General features: G+C 39.4%; 1 protein-coding gene and 1 pseudogene across 4 annotated transcripts in view; both read left to right on the top strand.

Moving 5' to 3' along the window:
- Nucleotides 1-24,946, top strand: part of piezo1 (piezo type mechanosensitive ion channel component 1 (Er blood group)) — a 250,838-nt gene that overhangs the window by 99,649 nt on the left and 126,243 nt on the right. For all 4 annotated transcript variants that reach the window (XM_069901252.1, XM_069901253.1, XM_069901254.1 and 1 more), the window contains exons 4-5: nucleotides 999-1,041; nucleotides 7,803-7,950. In XM_069901252.1, the coding sequence (XP_069757353.1) occupies nucleotides 999-1,041; nucleotides 7,803-7,950 (191 nt within the window). The remainder of the gene's footprint in view (nucleotides 1-998; nucleotides 1,042-7,802; nucleotides 7,951-24,946) is intronic.
- On the top strand, nucleotides 21,811-23,600 carry LOC138744065 (F-box/WD repeat-containing protein 5 pseudogene; annotated as a pseudogene).

The following is a 24,946-nucleotide window of genomic DNA, read 5'->3' as shown; positions in this document are numbered from 1 at the left end:
TTGTGAGCAGTTTTTGGCTCCACATTTAAGAAAAGATATGCTAACGTTGGAGAGGGTTCAGAGGAGGTTCACAAAGATGGTTCTAGGAATGAAAGGGTTATATGAGAAGCATTTGACAGTTCTGTATTTGTTGGAATTTAGGAGAGTGAGGATAGATCTCATTGAAACTGTGAAGTTGAAAACCATGGATAGAGGAGATGTAGAAAGGCTGTTTCCCATGATGGGAGAGTCTAGGACAAGAGGGCGCAACTTCAGGATTGATGGGCATCCACTTAGAACAGAGATGCAAAGGAATTTTTTGAACTAGAGAATGGTAAATCTGTGGAATTTGTTGCCATAGGTGGTGGTAGAGGCTAGGTCACTGGAAGTATTTAAGACAAAGATTGATAGATTGTTGATTAGCCAGGGCTTATAAGGTTATGGGGAGAAGTCCAGGCAGAGGAACTTAATTGGAAAATGGATCAGCTCATGATTAATTGGCGGGGCAGACCCGATGGGCTGAATAGCCTATTTCTGCTCCCAATTCTTGTGGTTTAATGCAAAAATGTATATTGCCATATACATTCTCAATTCATGTAACGACAACTTGAAATAGTGTAAATAATGTGGGGCGCTAGGATTTTGCAAAACGCACTTACCTGTGGTTAATAAATGGATGAAATGATAGTCTATTAGCAGTCTGAATTAATTTGTATAGAATGAAATTGTCCACCTAATAATAATTAAAGGTCATAAGTAAACAGAATAAAATGTAGCCTATGGGGATTTTGACCTTCATTGGAAGAAAGGTTTAATAACCATAATTCCAACAGCATAGCTTAGAAAGTCATCTCTCTCCTTGCAAATGACAATCAACTTTTTGTTAAGATGTGTCTGGAAAGGCACAAGATTACTGTAATGACCAAGCGAAACAGTAAATTGTTTTATATTATGGGTGTAATATAAAAGATGTGTGGACAGCAGCCTACTGATTGTAACAGTAGCCTTTTCTATTCCAGGTAGTGTGTGGGAAACTTTGTCCAGGCACATTGGAGTTACCAGGTAAAACTTTATGGATAAGAATTAGCAAAAGTACAAGATTGTTTAAATTGATTTTATTATTGTAATTCATAATTTAAGCATTTAAAATGAGATATTGTCAGGAATGGATCTTAAAATTTTCTAATTCTATAAATGTGTACATTTAGAAATTAAAAAACCCAATTTTTAAAATTTCTATAATTTTTTTAATGTGTAGGCGTGTTGACAAACTCTATTTCTTTTTAAAAAAATGATTAAAAAGCTCATAATTGGATGACAATGCTAATTGAATCATGCTCTTATTTACAGAATAAAGGTTTTTTTATTGTAAAAAGCAGAAATTTTGTTAGTTAATCATATTTATAAAGCCTTTAGTCCTACATTGAGGTCAGTAAATTCTACCTCATCCATTTTTTAATGTTAATTTGCCCTGTGAAATTCTCATTCATGATTTCAAATTCCTTTAATTGCCTCTCCAAGTGTTTTTTTTTACTTCCACTGGCTTTGCAACCCTCTGAGATCTCTACATTGTCCCATTTCTGATCTGCTTATTCTCATTGATCCACTATTAATAACTGTTATTTATCTCTAGAGGTTTTTCCAGAATCTTTTGAACTTCCATCTCTCTTTTATAATGACACCTCCAGCTACCTCTTAAATCAAGTCAAGTCGTCTCTTTTAATTATCATTCACACTCTGCTTGCACGGTAAAGACGAAATGGCGTATCTCCAGGACCACGGAGCATGTTTACATAAATATAAGTTAATTAAATATAAGTTAAAGAGAGAAGTTAAACAAAATATTAAATATTAAGATATATACTGTAAGAGTCCTTGGTACCAAGGCACACTATGCACATATGTTCTGGGAATTCAGGAGTCTGATGGCCTGGGGGATAAAACTGTTGCCCAATCTGGACGTAAGGGCCCGATTACAGCAGTACTTCCTACCAGATGGAAGAAGGGAGAACAGTTTACATGAGGGGGGTGTGGAGTCCTTCACAATGTTTATTGCCTTTTGTCTCCATCGAGTGTTGTAGATGTCTCTCATGGTAAGAAGAGAGATCTTTTCCCGCTGACCCAGGTGGTGATGCACAGCATGCTCTCAATACATCCTCTGTAGAATGTAGTGAGGATGGGGTTGTGGGGTGGGGGGTGAGTCAAGGTGCTGCTGGGCTTTCTTGGCTATGGAGCTGGTGTTAAGGGACCAGGTGAGATTCACTGCCAAGTGCACTCCAAGGAACTTGATACTCTTGACGACATCAATGGTGGCGCTGTCAATGGCCAGCAGAGCGAGGTCCCCCCTGGGCCCTCCTGAAGTTGACAACCATCTCTTTTGTTCCTAACTATTTTTCCAATCTTAGTTGCATTTCCAAATTTTATTTTTACAATATTCCCGTCTGTGAATTCCCTTGGGATATGACACTGCGTTAAAGGCATTACAGCCATTCTTTGGCTTATGAAGGGGATGAGTTACTGGAAGTGAAAATTCATAAGCCAATGTTTAGGCAAAATGTGCTATAGGAATGCAGTACAATATTTGGCATTGAACAGTAAGTGGTGCTCTATCTGTGTAGTGAAAAGTAACTTGTAAATTTAAGACATACACTCCCAAACAGTCAATAGAGTTATGACAAAAATTTGGAAACCAAATATTTTTAAATGTAGGAATACTTGTATTTCAGTTCAAGGAATTGTTTTGGTAAATTTTTGTGCTCAATCTCAGTGAATGGGGGAAAAAAATCTAATGCAGATGAAATGTCCTGGACTTCATCACAGCATGTGGAAAAATGCAAGTCCATAGGCTTGATTATAATGGTTATATTGTTCCATAAAATAAAAATCCATCAACAGTTTGTCATATTTCAGAAGCTTTATTGGCAAATCTAAGATGTAAAAGATAGAATAATGAGCTATATTTCCTTTGGAATTAAATCTAGAACTGGACAGAGTACAAAAAAAAGCTGAAAATTCCACTGAAATTATCATCTTGAGTAAGGCTGTTGTGCAATGTTCAATTGAATTGGAATATGGTCATGTTTCCCTGTGTGTGGGTAGCAGCACATGGCGTCCAGTCATAAGTTCCTTCCTCCCCCTGCTTCAGGGGTTACGCCAAAATGCAACCTTTGACAAGATGCAATTGCTGCCAATTCTCCGGCATATTTGATATTTTGGAAACAGATTCTGAATAGTTATCCAGATTTTTACAATCATGGGATTTACTGTTAACCGCACTTGTATGGCCTGACCAAATATATCTGTTTATTTGCAAGGTTTATTCACTGAGGAGAAGAGCTTAAATAGAAAATGAGTAGCACCAGGGCTGTGAGAAAGTGTTCATACTTCCAACCGCAGCACTGCTCTATGTACAGCTACTATTGAATCAACACTCGCATTAGAAATAGTGTCTTTCAGATCTATTCAGTCTTCACATATATTCCACAAAACATTAATGCTGTAAAAAAAATTTGCGTCTGCAGTTTATGCTGTGTGACGGCACTCGCCATATCTTCGTGATAGGATTTATTGACTACAAGTAATGTGGATCGTGTAAATTTAAATAAAACAAATAATTTAATGTTGATGAATGTTCAGCAAGACCTGTAACCATTCTGATTTTTAAAAAAAATCAACCTAAAACCACTTCTCTCACCATAGATGGCTGGGCAGTTCCAAAATTTTAATTTCTAATTGTTACTCCAGTCAATTCCTCATTTAAGTTAACCAGCTGGGAAGAAATGTCATGCTTGGAATTGGGATTTTTGTCTCTTTTGATGAGCTAAACTGCCATTGCCTCGTGTGGTAATGGCAAATTGATCACTCACAAAAATTAATCCTGAAATTAGTTACTTGTGCTCAACACTGTATGGGGCGGCTTCCACACATGGGCTGAGCTAAATAAGAACTGTGTACTTTTCGATGGAAATGCATTATGGGAGAACTGGCTTAGCTGATGGCTGCTGTGTAGTCACTGCTGGGACCACCTGTGGGTCTTTCTGCTTCGATGTGGTCTCATCATGAACCAGCTGGAGGATTGGTCTCTGCTGCACTGAGTAAGTTGAAGCTCTGAAAGGTCAGCACAGGTAGGCCCTCGATGAGTCGAGGGTCACCATTCAAGAGCAATGTGATGTCAGTGGGCACAGGGCTACCCATGAGGGGGCCAGTGTGATGCTGCACATGAGGAGCTGGTACTTTGGCATGAACATAGATGATGTGCTTCGCAAATCAAGGGAATGCCTCCCTCCTCAGCTGGAGCAAAGGCATGCACAGCACAGCTTGCATCCCACATCTGACTCCCCTCTGTCTTGAACAGAGCCCTGCTCAGACTGTGAAGTTTAGAACCATACTCCAGTGAAACGCCATCTGTGAATGGGCTCTAGTCTGGGCTCAGGGAATTCGGGCAGTGGTGTTGTGGTCTGCATGATAGCAGAGTGTTGCACCTTCATTTGCTCAATCTCCTAAGGCTGCCTGACGTACGAGTTCAGAACACCGATGTCTCCCCATGTGAGGCCATCCAATCAGCAATTACCACTCCCTCTTGAGTAATACATTGACCTGTATCCCTCAACCAACTGGCCTAAGGCAATCTAGAGCCAGCCCATCTCAGGCAAAATCTTCTTGAGGACATCTGAGTGGACTTGGAGGGAAAGTGAGTAGTATTCCAGAGGGCAGATTATAGCCATGAAAGTGAGATGAAGCTTGGTGACAAGACATCACCATTGTCCAACACGGTAGAGAAAAGCACAAGATTGTGATTTCTATTTTTGTATTGTTTTTGTTGTGAATAAGCCTAAACTCAGTAGTGTGTTCAAATGCATCCTCCTTTAGGCCAGATTAGATAAAGAGAAATCCACTTGTTGACCTGTTTGGAGCCTACAGCAAGTTGTGAAACTGCCTGTTCAGGTCTCTCAATATCAGCAAAGTGTCCATTTAAGAGGTAGGGCAAGAAACAAAGCAGTATGGTGTGTTCCTACTTTATACCAAGACTGTTCAGGGATAATTATCTCAAGCTCTAATTACTGTCAGCAAGTGAGGAAATGGGCATTTTACAAATGATGACATCATTTGGTGCTGATCTAATGCCAGAAATTGCTTGGTCCAATTCTGCAATTGCACCCAGAAATGATCATGAGAGTGATTTAAATTGATCATTGATTATTGACTATGCCTCATTAAAGCTGGCATCTATAAATTCTCCACAACTTTTCAAAAAAAATTTTATTTCTCTTATTGATTTGCTGTTGGGCCTGAAGCACTGGGAAATGCACTGAGGGGGAAATAATGACAAGCAAGAGAGTCAGTCCAAACATTGCGTTCTCATTACTCATGGCTATTTTATGTTGAATTTCCAGATGACTAGCAAAAATTTTCCATATCTCGAGTTCTCTTAGCATCACATAGCTAGAACCAGCAGAGTTGTACTTCAGTTCACAGACCTGACATTTGTTATTAGTAAAATTAAAATGCTAAATCTTGTCGCAGCAGGATTTGTGGAACTATTTTGGGAAGAATCTGTTTAAACTGCAGTACTATAGCATTGAAATGGCAGTTTGTCAATGTTACTTATAAACACTAAAGTTCTGTGAGACCAACATTGAAAATAAGTTTTGTTAAATTAGGAATGTTTCCAGCTATCTAAAGGAATTTGACAAATGGAAGCTGAACTGCAGTGGTGTCAAATCATAAAATTGCAACGCCTCAGTGATTTAATGGACAAAAGCTTGACTCAAGTGAAGTCGCATGTTAATGAGTGCTACCAATTCATGATTAGTCATGAATTTCTCATTAATTTTTCTTTTTCCATAAGTTTTTCCGTATCTGCCCTGTTTTGTTAAAAGTAATTATCAGAGGTGCACCAAAGAAGAGGTACAAGGACTGCCTAAAGAAAGCTCTTGGTGCCTGCCACATTGACCACCGCCAGTGGGCTGACCTCGCCTCTACCGTGCATCTTGGCGCCTCACAGTTCGGCGGGCAGCAACCTTCTTTGAAGAAAACCCAGAGCCCACCTCACTGACACCCAACACCCAACCCCAACCAACCAATTTTCCCCTGCAACCGCTGCAACCGTGCCTGCCTGTCCCACATCGGACTTGTCAGCCACAAACAAGCCTGCAGCTGACGTGGACATTTACCCCTCCATAAATCTTCATCTGCAAAGCCAAGCCGAAGAAGAAGAATTATTACTACTTTCCTGGTTAATGGGGCTTTAGAACTTGGAAAATCCCTTGCAGATTTGGTGCTAAAGGAGGCATATCCCTGCTGTACTGTTTTCACATTTCCATGTTGTATGTTTTCTTTTGTCGAGTTTTCTGAATGGAATGACTGTTCGTCACTGTTTTAACACCTAAAAATTATATGTAATCATTGGGTAGGCTTTCATACGTACCTCATAACTCTTTATCATTTGTTATCTTTCTGCTGAGTAAATTGTATCCATAATAATTCACTTTAAAATTTGCCAAAATAAATAACAAAAGCGCTAAGTAAAACTTGAGAATATCCCTTAAAATGTTTAAAAACTCTTGTATTAAGAAGCATTATTACCTTTATTTTGTTTTGTGCACCCATCCTGTCGTGCAGATAAATCACCATATTTGACAGCCTAGAAGGGCTGAATATCTTGTTTTCTGTGCTGTAGGGTTCTATGGTTCTACATAGGTCCTCCTTTTTCCCCCCCCCAAAAAGTTAGCCTCTAGAACCAGCTCGGGTCCTATACACGAAGGTGACATTTTGGTGCCGTAATTTTGGGCACTGAAATACAAAGCACTCAAACTACTCACCCAGCTTCAAGAAGCCCATGGTAGTGCTGCGACCGTCCAGGAAACGGACCCATAACTTCGCAGACCAACCTCCCTCGAGTGGCCCGTGGTTTCCGGAGCTGCCCCCTCCATTCACTTCCCCCGTGAGAGGGCCGACCATGACAGACCCCACCACTGTGTTTGTAATACACACCGATGGGGCAATCATATTGAGCTCAGCTAACAGGCCATTCACTCAGGCCCCCACCCTCCCAGCAACTCATTCAATTTGCTTGGTGGGCCGTGCTTGTCAAACAAAACCTCAACGCAGAGCCTGATCTCCAAGGCCCGGTGTTCCCCTAAAAGCAAGCAATTGATTATCTGCTCCCTCTGCTGGTGGGCCCTGCCCATTGCCCTGGTGACTGGCTTCCCTCCCTTTTGCCCTTGTACTCCTGCGGATCCCAGCGTGCTTGTCAATCAATTGGCATTTGCATGGTCGGGGGTGGGGAGGGAAAGCTGCCTGAGCCTCAGCATGCGGCGGGCAGGAGGAGGTGTTGCTGCTGCTCATGTGTGAGGAGGCTTCGGCGTCACAGCCGTGCAAGGTGGAGGGTTTCCATCGAGGTGTGTGAAGGGGCACGCACACCACCTATCAGGGGCCTTGCAGGAGAAATCTGTTTGCCAACTTACCAAATACACTAAAACAAATTTTTCCTAAAATTTCATGCTAAAAATGGTGGTGGGGGGGGGGGGGTTCTTGTAAGCCAGTGTGTCTTATTTATGCCATCAAATATGCCATGCAGCTTCATGCATGCTGGCAAGACCATGTTAAATTTGTCATTTGTACTGTGATTGCTGAAACTCCTTTCACCTGGACATCTTTTATTACGGAAAACGTGTTCATTTTCACCGTTGTGGGTTGGATTCAAATTCCTTATGATGATACAATGTTTGAAATCATTATGCAGTGTTTTTTCCCCCTCCCCCTGCATGTTATTTAAATAATTGCTGAATTAAAGATGATTGTTTTTCTCCTTTCTTTTCCAGGCTTGACCTAAATGATATTGCAAACTGTATTCGACTGGTGGCTCCCGATTTGGGAATCTTTATCATCAGTTGTATCACATTAGTTCTTTGTAATCGTTTGACAAAGAAAAAGTCGCTGCTAAGGAAGGACAAGGAGAGCAGCGAGGAGGTGAGCACCACGATTTCTGGATTAATGGAATTTCTCCAGAGAAACTGTCATCAGCTCACCCACTTCAATTGTTAGTTGTACCTTTCCTACTTCAGTTGATAATTTATTCCAAATAGAAATGAAATGTATTATCAGCTCTTAGCCATTCCCTAACAATCTGACCTGGCTACTGGAAGACCTGAAAAGGTAAGGTCAAGAGAAAAATTTGTCATGGAGTTGCGAGACTCTCACTGGGGAGAAGTTTTTGGTGTCTATTGAAGAGCCCAGGTGTAGTTACTGGAGGCATGGCACCTTCAATTGCCTGCATTACAGAAAAACTTAAAATAAAGGGGACTACAGAGGTATGGGAGAGGAACTGGCCAAAGTTGATTGGAAAGGCACACTGGCAGGGAGGACGGCAGGGCAGCAATGACTGGAGTTTCTGCACAGAATAAGGAAGGTGCAGGACAGGTACATTCCAAAAAGAGAGAAACCTGTAAATGAAAAGCGTGCAGGGAAGCAAACATTAGACACTGGGAAGTTTTTAAGGCGTGCAAAAGGCAAATAAGGAGGGAAAAGATTAACTTTGAAAGAAAGCTAGCAAATAATATCAAAAAGGATCCCAAAAGCTTTTTAAAGTATATTAAGAGTAAAAGAAAAAGAGGTGAGAGGAGATATAGGATGGATAGAAAATGACACTGGAGAAATTGTAATGGGAGAAAAGGAGAGGAAATGAATGAGTATTTTGCATCAGTCTTCACTGTGGAAGACACATGACTTTCTATGTGTGTTGGGGAAGAGAGGTGAGTGCAGTCACAATCACCAGAGTGAAGGCGCTTGGGAAGGTGAATGGTCAAAGTGTAGTCAAGTCTCTTGGGCAGATTGACTACCCTCTGCTAATTAAAGAGACAGGGAGACAGCAGAAAGGAAATTCTAGACCTGTAAGCCTAATATTAGTGCTTGGAAAGTTCTTGGAGTCAATTGTCAAGGAAGAGGTTACGGAGTACCTGGAGGTGCATGACAAGATGGGTCAGACTGTCAGCACAGTTTCGTTAAGGGAAAATCATGCCTGACAAACCTACTTCAATTTTTTGAGGGGGAAAAAACAAGCAGGCTAGACAAAGGATGCTGTATATTTGGATTTTCAAAAGGCCTTTGAGGAGATGCTGCACACGAGGCTGCTTAACAAGATGAGAGCGCATGGAATTACAGGCAAGATACTAGCGTGGATAGAGCATCGGCTGGTCAGTGGGAATAAAGGGATCTTACTCTGGTTGGTTACCAGTTACAAGTGGTCTTCCTCAGGGATGGTGTTGGGCCACTTTTTATGTTGTATGACAATGCTTTGGATTGCAGAATAAATGGCTTTGTGGCTAGGTTTGCAGATGATACAAGGATAGGTGGAGGGGCAGGTAGTAAGGAGCAAACAGAGGCTGCAGAGAGACTGGGACAGATTAGGAGAATGGGAAAAGAAATGGCAAAAATAAATGTGGGAAAATATATAGCCATGCACTTTGGTAGAAGGAATAAATGGGCAGAGGGGCAAGGGGACGGAAGACCTTGTACAGGATACGCTAAAGCAGTGGTTCTCAACCTTTTTTCTTTCCACTCACATACCACTTTAAGAATTCCGTATGCCATCGGTGCTCTGTGATTAGTAAGGGATTGCTTCAGGTGGTATGTGGGTGGAAAGAAAAAGTTTGAAAACCACTGTTTTAATCATACCTCATCGACTCATTACGTGCACAGTTTCATAACTCCAAAGGAAATGGGCCAATGACAAATTTTCTCAAGCAAAATATTTCAGTAATAATTGGGTCCCGAGCAGTGATTCTCAACCTTCCCTTCCCACTCATACCACCTTAAGTAATTGCTTAAGACCACTGATTACTTAAGGTGGTATGTGAGTGGAAAGAAAAAGGTTGAAAACCACTGTTTTAATCGTTCCTAATTGACTCGTTATGTGGACGGTTTCATGACTCCAAAGGAAATGGGCCAATGACAATTGTTCTCAAGTAAAATATTTCAGTAATAATTGGGTCTAGAACAGTGATTCTCAACCTTCCCTTCCCACTCATAGACTACCTTAAGCAATCCCTTACTAATCACAGAGCACTGATGGCACAGGGATGACTTAAAGTGGGATGTAAGTGGAAAGAAAAAGGTTGAGAACCATTGGCCTAAAGGTTAACCTCCAGGTTGAGCTAGTGGTGAAGAAGCCTCTCCTGCAATGTTGGCATTCATATTTAAAGGAATAGGATATTCAAGATTTCTTTATTGTCATGTAATAGTACAGAAAAAGTAATATTAGATGAAATCACCTTCTGCCTGTTGTTAGGTAGTCAAAAGAGTTGCCATTTGCCCTTTTGTTGTATTTTGCATGTATTACCTTGTGCAGCCACTGGTACAGTGAATTTAGAAACAGTTTCTATTCCTGCAAGGCTGATGACTTGTTGCTCAGCATTCCTCTGTATCTATGCACTCAGTGCAACAGGAATGTGTTAGTATTCATGTTAACTCAAGCCAATTCACAAAGGTTTCAACCAAAAGCAAAACATTATAGTGTTGAAAACATGAAATGCTTTAAATACTTAGCATGAAATACATTCTAATTTTGGGGTAATGGTCTTTATCAAAGATTCATTATTCAATGCCTTGAGTGTTTTTTTTTCCTTTCTCCCTCAGGCCGTCTTCTCAACCTTTCCTTGTTGAGGCGAGTTCCACATCTCACCCTCTGCCCCAGACTTCCTCCTGATTCACCAAATGTTCTCATGCTTTTGGCTTTGCATGCAAATGGAAATGCCATTTTTTTTTCCATCTTGTTGACTTCAATGAACTCCTTCATGTCACATTTGTATCTTTATAATATTGTCCATTTTGTAAACCAAGTTTACAACGGTTTACAATATGGCAATATCCTTTCAGATGCATTATTCTGGTCAAATCTTTTATTGTATCTTCACAAAATTTTTATGTTTAAAAAAATATATAAAGACCAAAACTTGTTAAACAATTAAATCTGCAGATGCTGTGATTGTTGTTTACACAAAAATGATGGAAGGAACTCAGCAGGTAACATGGTGTTCTTTAAAGAATGCTGCATGACTTGCTGAGATTCTCCACCTTCTTGGTGTAAAAGTCCAAAACTGTTCTTGGTCTAACTAAGATTTCTTTACTTTTCAAATTTTATCCCATTAGAAATGTGTTCCAACGCTCCTATCACTACGTTTCGCGCCCTTAAGTACCTGCACCCCTGGTTTTCTCCGTTCCTCTCCCTGTTTTTTATTCTAATTTTCTTAGGAGTTTGTGGCTTTTATTTTCTCATATCAAACCAAACTGCTTCACACTTATTGACATTGAAATAAATTTGCTAAGTAACTACAGATTTATTACATCTCTTTAAATAATCACATTATTTTTTCCTCCAGTCACTGCATCCCCCATTTTTGTGACTGGACATTTTGAGGCTTTCTTCTGATTCTTGGTTTACTTGAATATTCAGCACCAATCCTTGTGACACATCATGTTCCTTCATTTTCTAATCTGAATAACTGCCTCCAACCTTTCTTGCATTCTATTTGCTACTTGTCCATGAGACTTTCGGAAATATTGCATCTCCTCCGTTATCCATCTCAGCTGCTGCTTCTGAGTTGGTGAAGTATGATTGCCTCTTTTGTGATCTTTGCTAACTACTTTGCAATATTTAATTTCTCATCATTATTCAGTTCCTTCTTTAATGCTCGATTAGTGGTTGTTGGGCAAGTAATTTATAATTTGGTGTTTGCACGTTTGCACTCTGCTGTAACAATTTGGCCTCGTCTGACCAAAACCTCCATTTACGTATTTCAAAGTCTTTCACGCCTGTCCTGGTTCTGGAGATAGTCAGGTGGTGAGGAAATTCACATTCCCTTGTGTTTGCGCAACTTGTCTCAGCCATCATGAAGTTTGCATTCATGTTCATAATTTAATGGCAATGTACATTTCTTGCTCTTATGTTGGTGTGTTGTGTTGATATGTTAAGACTCCTAGTTCTATTGTCAATGCTCCAGATAGTGGCCTCAAACTGATTTTTCTTCCTTTATCATATTATTTTGTTTCCTGCTTTGATTTTGCACATGTAAGCAACCAAAGACCAAGGCTGTGTCATTGAAAAAGGGCCAGAGTTGTTTGCATCTTGAGATCCAGTTGCCCTGTTTACTCCCAACATTCTTTAAATATAGAATAATAATAATAATTTATATCTCAGCTCCCTGTGTAGAGCTCATTGGAAAGTGAAGTAAAAATGACTTGTCATTACAACCATGTGTGATCTTGTTTCATACATCTCTAACACTGACTGGAATTGCAACTATACCCATGATTGGAAGTGCACATTAAATAAAGTATTGAACAAAATCACAGGAGGCTTAAAGGTTCGCTTTTTGGAGTCTGAAGTGCAATTGTCCTTACACAGCATGGACACAAAATCTAATGAATTTGATCCTGCCAAGCAGCGTGCACAACCATCCGCTCTGGATAAAGTTCATACTTTTCCGATTGCTTACACGATTTGGTGGTTCCCTTCCAGGCTCCAGTCATTAAACATATTTCCAGCATGTGCTATGAAATCTTATAGCTCTTGGTGTGCGAAATATAATTCCACATTCCTTCTGTGATTTCATCCATGCTATTCATGGAAAAGCAGACTCCTTTCATTCCTGTATGTAGCAGAGATGGTCAACCTTGCTGGCTCTTTTATAATTGACACTTGTGATGCTTATACCTGACATTTACTTAAAATGTTGTTGGTAATATTTTAATAATTGTACCAATAGTTTATGAAACTGTCCTCTTATTCAATAATTTATTCAGATACGTAGCACCAAACAGGTACTTGTTGGCATGGCTGTTGCATTGATGGGTTTATTTAGGCCATAAATATTATTCACAAAGTTTGCTGTTCACAAATGTCTCTGGAATATATCCCCTTCAGATAATGAGGGATAATGATGGGGTTTACATTGCACAAAGTACATGTGCGCTGAAATTCTTGTCGCAGCTAAACAGGTACTTTGTTTAAGCAAAATCATTGAGTATGTATACTTTTAATTAAAAAGAGACAATAAAAGATAAATAATAAATATTCACAATTATCCTAGTGCAGAAAAAAAGTGACTGCAATAGGTGCATACAATCCTTTTGCAGTGTTGGAGCAGATCCTGATTAGTATAACAAGAAGAGGTTCAAGAGCCTGACAGTGTTGGAAACTGCTGTTTCACCTAGAGGAGCTGGCCAAGTTTCTGTTCCTTTTGCCTGAAGGTAGCAGTGAGACAGGTTGTGACCAGGGTGCTGACCCTCACATAAATATATTCACCGGATGGGAGATTGGAGCCTGTGATGGACTTATGAAACTATGTGTAGTTATAATTCATCTAATTTCAAAGCTATCTTGCATTGAAGAGGATTTAATATATGATTTTGTAAGAATGAATTTTAAGTACATTACGCATTTCTATCTGTCATAAGGTAGAAAGACGAAGAAAATGTATGAACGTGAAAAACCTGCAGACCCTTGCAAAAAAAAAACTGACCAAACCTCCAATTAACGGCATTTTCTCAGTTAAATATCAGATCACCTGACCTGCAGGATGTCCTATTGGGACTTCATTTCCAGTGGTTAAAAACATCCAGACTGACATGGAACCACAAACCTTTTGGCTGCGGTGCATTGGGATCTGAATCTTCCATCATGCATATGGACCGGTAGCCTCACTTTTAATTGATCCAGATTTTGTGGCGATGCTTTTACATTTGAATTACTGAGGGGCGGAGGACCTAGGAAGGAATGAAAGGCCAGCTGAAATTGTGGAAAGCAAGGGGCTTTGGCTAGGGTAGGACAGGCAGTGGGTTTGGTTCCTCGGGGAGTCGGGAGAAAATCAGAAAGGGATTAGATTGCTGAGCTTTGTTCCCATAATGAAAGGTAGGAGAGAACAGATGCCTTTTAAAAGACACTAAAGCAAGTTATATGGATAAGAATGTATATTTTACATAACTTCTCTAGGCAATTGGCACAGAAATCATCTACCGTATATTTCGGCATATAAGTCAAGTCATGAAACTCAAAAAAACTCTCAAAAAATGGGGGTTGACTTTTGAAACCTTAAATTCAGCTCAAAATCCAATCAGCGCTGATCCGGTGTATAAGTCGACCCTTGAAAAACCAAATAAAAAGCCTGAGTGCAACAGATTTTAATTGAGATTTTTATTAAAAAAACAACACAATTAGCACTTTTCAAAATCGCTATCATTGTCTGAAAACAACATCACATTTAGAACCCTTCAAAATCTCTCTTGCTATTATCATCTGAAGCGAAGATGGCGGCAAGCACATCCATACTCTCACTGTTTAAACAGTCATATAGGTCCCAGTCTGTTGAGGCGGTTTCAGCTTCACCATCAATGTCCCATAATAAATCATCTTCGTGCCATCAATTGCACAAGAGATACCGGACTTTTTAAACGATTTTATCACTGTCTCTAACTTTGTCCCATGCCTTGAGCACAAAGTTGCACAGCATATCATGTGATGCAGCACACATTGCTCCGCCTTTTGTAAATAACTTTTCTGCATTCGGCATCCATGTATTCCAATCCTCATGCACATAGTCTTTGAATGGCTTGTTCAAGCAGACATCGAGAGGTTGCAATATAGACTTCAAACCACCCGGGATAACTGCCATGTAAGTATTAGGTAGTGCTAATCTACTTTTAGTGTTCTCAGTTAAGTGGCTACAAAACATGTCCCAGACCAGCAAACTCTGTTCTTTGTGTAAAACATCTGTTCCACACATTGTCTATCCATAGTTTTAGACCATTTTCATCCATCCATCCTTTATCATGAAAATGTACTAAAATGCATGCAGGGAATTTCATTTTCAGTTTTAGTTTGCATTTGAAGATTACCATGGGCCTTAACTTTGTCCCATTGGCCAGGCACAATAACACCACAGTAAACCTGGTCCTTTCATGGCCTGTACTTCTGGTACATTTCACTGTTCTATTGCCTATCATGTCAAATTTCATGGGGGTTTTGTCCACGTTTCCAATATTTGCCAATTTGGTGTAAACTTACAACTTTATGATCAAGATCTTTTGGTAGTTTCTGTGCAATTTTTGTTTTTGGCATAATACCAGATTTTTCCTGTTCATGAAACAGTTGCACCAGCCTACTGTAGCCTCAAAATCGTCACTGAGGTCTGGGTGCAACTTGGCCCACTGCAGTCTGTTCCAACTCTGGCCAACAAGTGATTCCTTTTCTCAAAGAACATTGCCTTTTTAGTATGCTTCTTAAAGTCTCTTTTTTCCTCCAATCTCTTACCAACTTCTCATTCACATCAAATTTTCTTGCAACAATGCAGCTGTTGGCTTTCTTGGCCATTTCTGTCACTTTCAACTTAAAGCTCGCTTCAAATTTTTGCCGCGTGCTGTGTTGTGACAATCCTCTATGATAGCAATCACCTCCAGCTAATGCCCAGCAGATCAATCCACACACAGATCAATCTATGGGAGTCGACATAAACTCCAGTCAATGCCCATCTCAGGCATCATATCCTTTGGGGAGTTGTCTTGTACTCTGGTCAATGTGGCACCTCAGGCAGCCAGAAAATGGGGGTCGACTTGTACACCGGATATACCATAAAACCCTTAAAATGAGGATGAAAAATGGAGGGGGGGGGGGTCAACTTGTATGCCAAAATATACAGTAATTCCTTAGTTTGCATAAAGGTGGATATTGAGGGCCCACCCAACCCAACAAAGGGACCAAAATAGAAGAAGGAAATATCTGACTTTCCACAGGTGCAGCCTGACCTGCTGAGTTTGAAGCATTTTCTGTTTTTGTTTCATTTTTTTTCACTAAGAGCATTTATTGTCCTCACTGATAATGTTGCTCTGCAATGTTTTTTGCCCTGGTGCGTGGTGTTAATCACTGTAATTGTGACAACTTTTCACTTAACAGTTAACTGAATGTTTGGGATTGGAATATATCTTTAATTAGCTGGGATAAAATGTACAATCATACAAGTGCCAAGCAAGAAATCATCTTTGTTCATTTAATTTGTGTCTGATCGAGGAAGTTGTAAGGCTCAGTTTCAATCCACTAATGAGGGGCTGAGCAATCCAACTGGATGCCCACTCGTGACTCCAGAATATGCCTGCTGTTCAACAAAGAGCACTGGATTTCCAGCATCTGTAGTGGTTTATTTTTATTTACTGACCTTATGTAACCTTTGCCCCATTGCCAAAATTGATCAATTTCATTAAGCCAAAGTTTTAATGCCTGTCACCATAAATATCATATAGGAGGCTTAGAATTTAACTTAAAGCTGCAGATTGGATTGGAGAGGTAAATGGAACATAGGAGGGGGACGGGCCTTTTGTTGGAAAGATGAAGGAAGCACCTTGGTGCTTGGTTGGACAAGATATTTCCAGGTTGCATGAAGCAGGGGGATCTGGAGCCAAGTCAGCAGAAGTAGCAACTTAAACAGAAAAAGCTGGAAATCAACTAGTTGGGCAGCAGCATGAAAGAGGAGCTTGTGAATCTGTAAATGAGAAGGAGCAGTTCACTGAATTCAAACCTGATCTGAGTGTAACCTCATCTCACATTCCTGTCTATTTATTTCCTCATCAAGAATAAATCTTCCTAAATAGATATAATGGAAAATTATAACAGAAGAAATAACATAAAGATAGTGGGCCTTAAGGAAGACGAAGAAGGCAAGAATATGAGGGAGTTTATAAAAGAATGGATCCCTAAGGCCCTAGGATGTCCAGAACTACAGCAAGAAATGGAAATAGAAAGGGCACATAGAGCATTGGCCCCTAAACCACAACCACAACAAAAACCAAGATCTATTGTAGTAAAATTCCTAAGATATACTACAAGAGAAAAGGTACTGGAGAAGACAATGGAAAAAGTAAGAGAGGGCAACAAACCACTGGAGTATAAAGGGCAAAAAATCTTCATTTATCCAGATATAAGCTTTGAACTCCTAAAGAAGAGAAAAGAGTTCAATACAGCAAAAGCGATTTTATGGAAGAAAGGATATAAATTTACACTGAAGCATCCTGCGGTATTGAAAATATTTATTCCAGGACAACAAAACAGACTATTCTCGGATCCAGAAGAAGCACGAAAATTTGCAGAACAATTACAAAAATAGACTGAGGGATGAAGACGGGTAATGAGAGCAAAAATGATCACGATTGATATGTATGTGGGTAAAGACAAAAATAGACTGAGGGATGAAGACGGGTAAGGAGGGTAAAAATGACCACGATTGATATGTATGCGGGTAAAGAGGTATAAGAGTGAATAGAGACAATGGGCATATGTGAAAGTATCTGTAATTAGAGGAAAACATAGAGAGTATAGACAAGAATTAATAAGGGAAGGTAAGGGAATAGAGAGAATAAGGAGGGAATTAAAAGAGTGACCTTTGTGACATATAAAAAGCGAAATCTTTTCTGGGGGGGGCTGAGTGGGGGAAAAGAGCGGTCACTGCAAAATCAGTTGACGCTTGCGAGTGGATTCGCAAATCCAAATGGAGAGGGGAGATGTGGTTGTCCGACAAGGGATAAAGGGCAACTCAGGAGGGGAAGGGGAGATTGGGGATAAAGAAGATAGAAATAGGAGAATAAGGAAAATGTTGGATGTTGTAGGAATGTTGTCTGGTAAAGAGTTGAAAATAAGAAAACAGAAATGGAAAAGGAGGAAAGGTAATGAAGGAAAAACGGAAAGAGAAGATAAACAAAATATGAAATGGCTACGCTGAACTATATGACTCTAAATATTAATGGAATACATAACCAAATTAAAAGGAAGAAACTACTAAATTTACTGAAAAAGGAAAAAATAGATATAGCATTTGTCCAAGAAACACACTTAACTGAATTGGAGCACAAGAAATTAAAGAGAGATTGGGTAGGACATGTAACAGCAGCATCGTATAATTCAAAAGCAAGAGGAGTGGCTATATTAATTAGCAAAAATGTGCCATTTAAAATAGAAGAGGAAATAATAGATCCAGCAGGGAGATATGTTATGATAAAATGTCAGATATATTCAGAGCTTTGGAATCTACTTAATATATATTCACCTAACGAAGAAGATCAAAAGTTTATGCAAGATATCTTTTTGAAGGTAGCTAATACGCAAGGGAACATACTAATAGGAGGGGATTTCAATCTGAATTTGGATCCAAATATGGATAAAACGGGGAAAAAAATTAACAGGAAGAACAAAGTAACCAAATTTATAATTAAATCAATGCAAGAAATGAAACTTGTGGACATATGGAGGAAACAAAACCCAAAAGAAAAGGAATACTCACTCTACTCGACTAGACATAAAACATACTCAAGGATAGACCTATTCCTGTTATCAGCCCACATTCAAGGGAGAGTTAGGAAAACGGAATATAAAGCTAGACTATTATCGGACCACTCACCCCTGTTATTGGCAATAGAGCTAGAGGACATCCCTCCAAGAATGTATAGATGGAGATTAAACCCCATGCTACTTAAAAGACAGGATTTTAGAGAATTTATTGAAAAACAATTAAAAATGTACTTTGAAGTAAATACGGAATCAGTGGAAGATAAGTTTATACTATGGGACGCAATGAAAGCATTCATTAGAGGGCAAATAATAAGTTATGCAACCAAGATGAAGAAGGACTATAATCAGGAAACAGAGCAGTTGGAAAGGGAAATAATAAACATAGAAAAAAAATTAGCAATAAAGGAAGATACAACCAAAAGAAGAGAATTGGCGGATAAAAAAATAAAATATGAAACATTACAAACATATAAGGTGGAGAAGAATATAATGAAGACAAAACAGAAATATTACGAACTAGGTGAAAAAACACACAAAATCTTAGCATGGCAGCTTAAGACAGAGCAAACTAAGAAAATGGTATTGGCAACAAGGAAAAAAGACAAACAAATTACATATAATCCAAAAGAAATTAAGGAAAACTTCAGAGAATTCTATGAACAATTATACCGAACCGAAAACGAAGGGAAAGAAGGGAACATAGATGAATTTTTGACTAAAATTGAACTACCAAAACTACAAATAGAGGAACAAAATAAATTAACAGAACCATTTGGAACAGTAGAAATACAAGAGATAATAAAAAATTTACCAAATAATAAGACACCAGGAGAGGATGGACTCCCAATAGAATTCTACAAAACATTTAAAGACCTAATAATACCGCCCCTCCTGGATGTAATCAACCAGATTGATGAGACACAAAACTTACCAGATTCATGTAAAACAGCAATAATTACAGTGATACTAAAACAAGGGAAAGATCCACTCTCACCAGCGTCATATAGACCAATATCTCTGCTAAACACAGATTATAAGATAATAGCTAAACTATTAGCAAACAGATTAGCAGAACAGGTACCGAAAATGGTAAATTTAGACCAAACTGGATTTATCAAAAAAAGACGCACAACAGACAATATTTGTAAATTTATTAACTTAATTCATGCAGTAGAAGGAAATAAAGCACCGGCAGTAGCAGTTGCTTTAGACGCAGAGAAGGCCTTCGACAGAGTAGAATGGAATTACTTGTTCAAAGTATTGCAAAAATTCAGTTTACCGGAGAAGTATATTAATTGGATTAAAGCATTATATAAGGGACCGTTAGCGAAAGTGACAGTAAATGGACATGTATCAAAGCAATTTAACTTAAGCAGGTCAACGCGGCAGGGATGCCCACTATCACCATTATTGTTTGCGCTAGCTATAGAACCACTAGCAGAATCGATAAGAAGAGATAATAATATAAAAGGAATAAAAATAAAAGACCGGGAATATAAAATCAGTCTGTTTGCGGATGATGTGATAGTGTACTTAACAGAACCAGAACTATCAATAAAAGAACTATATAAGAAATTGAAGGAATATGGAGAAGTGTCGGGATACAAGATAAACGTAAATAAAAGTGAAGCAATGCCTATGAATAACGCGGATTTCTCAAAATTTAAGGAGGAATCCCCATTCAGATGGCAAACGCAGGCAATAAGATACCTAGGTGTGCAAATAAACAAAAATCTAGGCCAATTATATAAACTCAATTACAATCCACTAATGAAAAAATTACAGGACGATTTAGAGCATTGGAAAGAGCTACCACTAACACTGATAGGAAGGATAAACTGTATTAAAATGAACATTTTTCCAAGGATACTATACTTATTTCAGGCATTGCCAATACAACTGACAGAAAAATTCTTCAAAGAGTTAAAGAAAATAATAAGGAGATTTTTATGGAGAGGGGGGAAACCGAGGATAGCACTAGATAAATTAACAGAATGGTATAAACAAGGAGGCTTACAATTGCCAAACTTCAAAAATTATTATAGAGCCGCACAATTAAGGTACCTATCAGATTTTTATCAAACAAGGGAAAAACCAGACTGGACGAGACTAGAATTAGATAAAATAGGGGAAAAGATACCTGAACACATATTATATAAATGGGACGAAAAATTGGTACAACATAGAACTTCTCCAGTATTACACCATCTCCTCAATATATGGAAGAAGATTCATGTAGAAAGAAATAAAATAAATTACCAAATACCAAAACTAATATTGACGCAAAATAAGCTACTCCCTTTTACAATAGACAACCTTGCCTTTAGAAAATGGGAAAAAAAAGGGATTAAAAGAATAGAAAATTGTTTTTCAGGAAGTAGATTCTTATCCTTTGAACAAATGAGAGATAAGTACAATATAACTGGAGATACAGCGCTGGCATATTACCAACTGAGATCCTACTTGAAAGATAAATTAGGAAGCAACTTGAGTTTACCAGAGGGAAGTAACCTTGAATATGTGATTACAGATACAATGTTAATCAAAAGATTTATAAAAAATATGTATATTAAACTGCAAGAAAAGGAAAATGAGGAAACAAATGGTAAAACTAAACAAAAATGGGAACAAGATTTAAATATAAAGATAAAAAAGGAAACATGGGAGAAGTTATGCTCTGGAACGATGAGAAATACAATAAATACGAGGCTGCGTATGATACAATATAATTGGTTACACAGACTATACATTACACCGCAAAAGTTAAATAAATGGGACCCAACAGTATATGATAGATGTTTTCGATGTAAAAAAGAAAGGGGAACAACAATTCATGCAATCTGGACATGTGAGAGAGTAGAAAAATTTTGGGATGATCTCAATCAGATATTAAATAAAATAACAGAAAACAATATACCAAAGAATCCAGAGATCTTTCTCCTAAGTAACATAAAAAATAAAGAATTTGGAATTGACTTGGAAGATGCACAAAAAAGATTTGTCAAGATAGCCCTAGCCGTAGCAAAAAAATGTATTATGTCAACCTGGAAATTGGAAGATAATTTGAAAATACAACAATGGTATATAGAAATGAATAAATGTATTCCATTAGAAAAAATAACATATAGTTTAAGAAATAATATTGAAATATTCGAACAAGTATGGGAGCCTTACATTAAATACAATAGCGAAAACCTACCGGGAACAAACATTACCTAAATTGATGGAAGGAGAAGAAAAGAAAAGAATGGACTCAGTAGAATTTCTGGTGTATTTTTGTTGAATGACAACATTGACTAACTGAATTAATGCAACCTAGATTGTATACCTAAAATGGATGAGAGGGGGGGGGTGGGGGGGTGGCTTGGGAGGAGGGAGGGGGGAGGGAGAAAAAGTCACTGTAAATGTGTGGAAAAGAAAAAGTGTATATCATGGCTATTGTGATTTATGGTGTGAAAAATAAAAAATTTAAAAAAAAAAGAATAAATCTTCCTGGCGCCTGCGCTCCCGGTAGTGCGGCCCGGCAGCAGGCGTCTGTGTTCACATGAGATCAGAATGATACGATGGAAAGTGGGGGCTTCCCCCACCTGCCGGACACCATTCTCCTGGAGGTGTTCCAGAACCTGGAGCACCATGATGTCCTTGCTGCTGGTAGCACTTGTTGGCAGTGGTATGGAGTGTCTCGTGATGATTTTCTTTGGAGGGATCTCTTTTATCGTTACTACAATGTGAATCGAACAATCCCCCGACATCCAGCTGCTCTTTCATGGCTGGATGAGTTCTGGAGACTGTACGATACAATTCCCTGTGTGCAGGTGGCAACTTTGAAGGAACATCGAGACCAAGTCTTGCATGTCAGCTTTTCTCATAATGGCTACTTATTTGGCTCCTGCTCCAAGGACTGTTTTGTCAAGGTATGGAACAATGATGTGGAGATTTCAGTGTTACATAGTGCTAATATGCGCCCCTACAACTGGAGTTACACCCAGTTCTCCCAATTCAATGCTGAAGATACCCTTCTTCTTGTTTCTGGAGTCTACATTGGGCCTCACAGCTCATCCTCTGGTGAAATTGCAGTCTTCAATCTAGATGACTTTACGTTGCTATCCCGAGTGAGGAATAAACCCTACGATGTCTTTGGCTGTTGGTTAAATGAAACACATTTAATCTCTGGGAATCTGCACTGGATTGGAAACATGACATCATGCTCGGTGCTTTGGTTAAACAAAGCCTATCAGGATATTCAATCAGAAAACATAAATGTGGTGAAGAGACTGTTTCAGCTACAGAATCGGAATGCCAGCACCATTCGCACAGTCATGGTGGCAGACTGCAGCAGACACAACACCCCTGACCTTCTGCTGGACCTTGAGGAGCAAGGACACAGTTCATTCCCCCGGGTATTTAGCCTTGGCAGTGACAGTGAGGACGAATGTTGTAACAAACCGAAGCAGAGCATGAGCGAGGCCACGGGTGGTGTTCAGGATAGTGCAGAGGTGGAAGTAAGCACTCTCTCTGAAGGTCTTCAGCCCCTGATAGATGAGAAGCAGTTGGAGGCACGAGTGGCAGAACTTTTTCTACAAACCAAGATGAAGCATACAGACACTGATATCTTGTCAGAACATCAGACAGCTCAAAACAAGAAGTATTTGATCTTCACCACAGGAAGCCTTACCTATACTCCCCATCAGATAGGTATTAAGCAAATTCTGCCCCATCACATGACCACACAGGACCAGTACTGGGTGAAGAACGGAGCTCCAATGAATTCTTCGATCCTTTGGACCACACGATTGATGTCCATGGTCACATCATTGGGATGGGTCTGTCTCCAGATCATAGGTATTTATATGTAAACAGTCGTGCGTGGCCCAAGGGCTGTGTTATCAGTGACCCCATGAACCCTCCACCCATCGCTGAGGAGATTGATATCCACGTATTTGATTTGAAGTCAATGCAGGAAGTAACACAGACTCTGCGGGCACACACAGCTTACACTCCCAATGATGAGTGCTTCTTCATCTTCTTGGACGTCAGTAGGGATTATGTTGCCAGTGGTGCTGAGGACCGGCATGGCTACATCTGGGACAGGCACTACAACATCTGCCTGGCAAAGCTACAGCATGAGGATGTGGTGAATTCTGTGGCTTTTAGCCCTGTGGACCAGGAGATGCTGATCACAGCCAGTGATGACTGTACATTGAAGGTCTGGTGCTCGCCACGGATACTGCGTATCATCAACACAAAGCCCAACTGCAAGAAATTCTCCTTCTTTTGGCTCAATGAAATGTGACAAAAAAAAAAAAAAATCAATCTTCCTTTAGACGTATTCAAGGCTCTGTTTTCACAGCTATTGAAGAATGCTCCAAAGAGCTGCACTGACCTTCTGGGTTTCCCTCAGTACTTGAAGATTTTCCCCACTCAAACAGCATTTATAACAATGCAGTATCCTAAATTCTTCTGCTGCTTTTTGATCCTTGATGACCATTCTTATTTATCTACAGGACAAATCCCCTTCTGTCCCTTGAAATACTGCATAGATTTTGCTGTTTTATATCTCTCCTGGGAGACCTCCTTTGCTACTACACTGGAGCATCAACTTGGGTCCTTGCACTTAAGTCTCTGGAGTGGGACACAGTATTCTAAGTAGGAGGGAAGAGCATCACCAAATGCATTCTAAGTGATTCGCCTATTGGTAGCTGTTTGATGTGAAATCACCAGAGAATGTATTGCCCTCATGGAACCGTGCATTTAAAAAAATCTACAGAATAATTTAAAAAGAAAGTGGGGGTGGGGGATATTCCTCGAGGATGAAGATAAACCTGGTTGCTAGAAGTCTTGGACTAATGCGACAATGTTCACAGCAGCATTAATATCTACGTGTATCACCTAGTATCTTGAATAACAGCATAAGGAATAGGAGCAGAAGTCGGCCATCCAGCCTGTCGAGCCTGCTCCACCATTCAATAAGATCATAGCTGATCTGATCATAGGCTCATCTCCACCGACCTGCCTTTTTCTCATATTCCCCTACTATGTAAAAATCTATCCAACCTTGTCTTAAATATATTTACTGAGATTGCCTTCGCTGATTCACCACCCTCTGGGTAAAGCAGTTCCTCCTCATCTCCATCCTAAATCTACTACTCTGAATCCTGAGGGTATGTCCCCTAGTTCTAGTTTCCCCCACCAATGGAAACAACTTACCTACCTCTATCTTATCCATGTTTTTCATAATTTAATATGTTTCTATATGATCCCCTAAATACCAGCAAGTACAGTTCCAGACGACTCGATCTCTTCTCATAGGCTAATTCCCTCATCTCTGGAATCAGCTTGGTGAACGAACCTCTTCTGCATCACCTCCAAAGCTAGTACAGTCTTCCTCAAGTAAGGAGACCAGAACTGTACATAGTACTCCAGATGCAGCCTCACCAGTACCTTGAACAATTGCAACCTAACCTCCTAGCTCCTAAATTCAAACCCTCTAGCAATGAAGGCCAACATTACATTTGTCTTCTTGATAATCCTCTGCACCTGCAAACTAACCTTTTGCGATTCATGCACAAACACTCCCAAATCATTCTGCAAACACTTGCCATTTAATTAATATTCTGATCTTCCATTTTTCCTTCCAAA

This window comes from Narcine bancroftii, chromosome 10, assembly GCF_036971445.1.
Source record: "Narcine bancroftii isolate sNarBan1 chromosome 10, sNarBan1.hap1, whole genome shotgun sequence".
Taxonomy (NCBI): Eukaryota; Metazoa; Chordata; class Chondrichthyes; order Torpediniformes; family Narcinidae; genus Narcine; species Narcine bancroftii.
The sequence above is the reverse complement of the archived record's forward strand: the minus strand, read 5'-3'. Positions and strand labels throughout refer to the sequence as shown.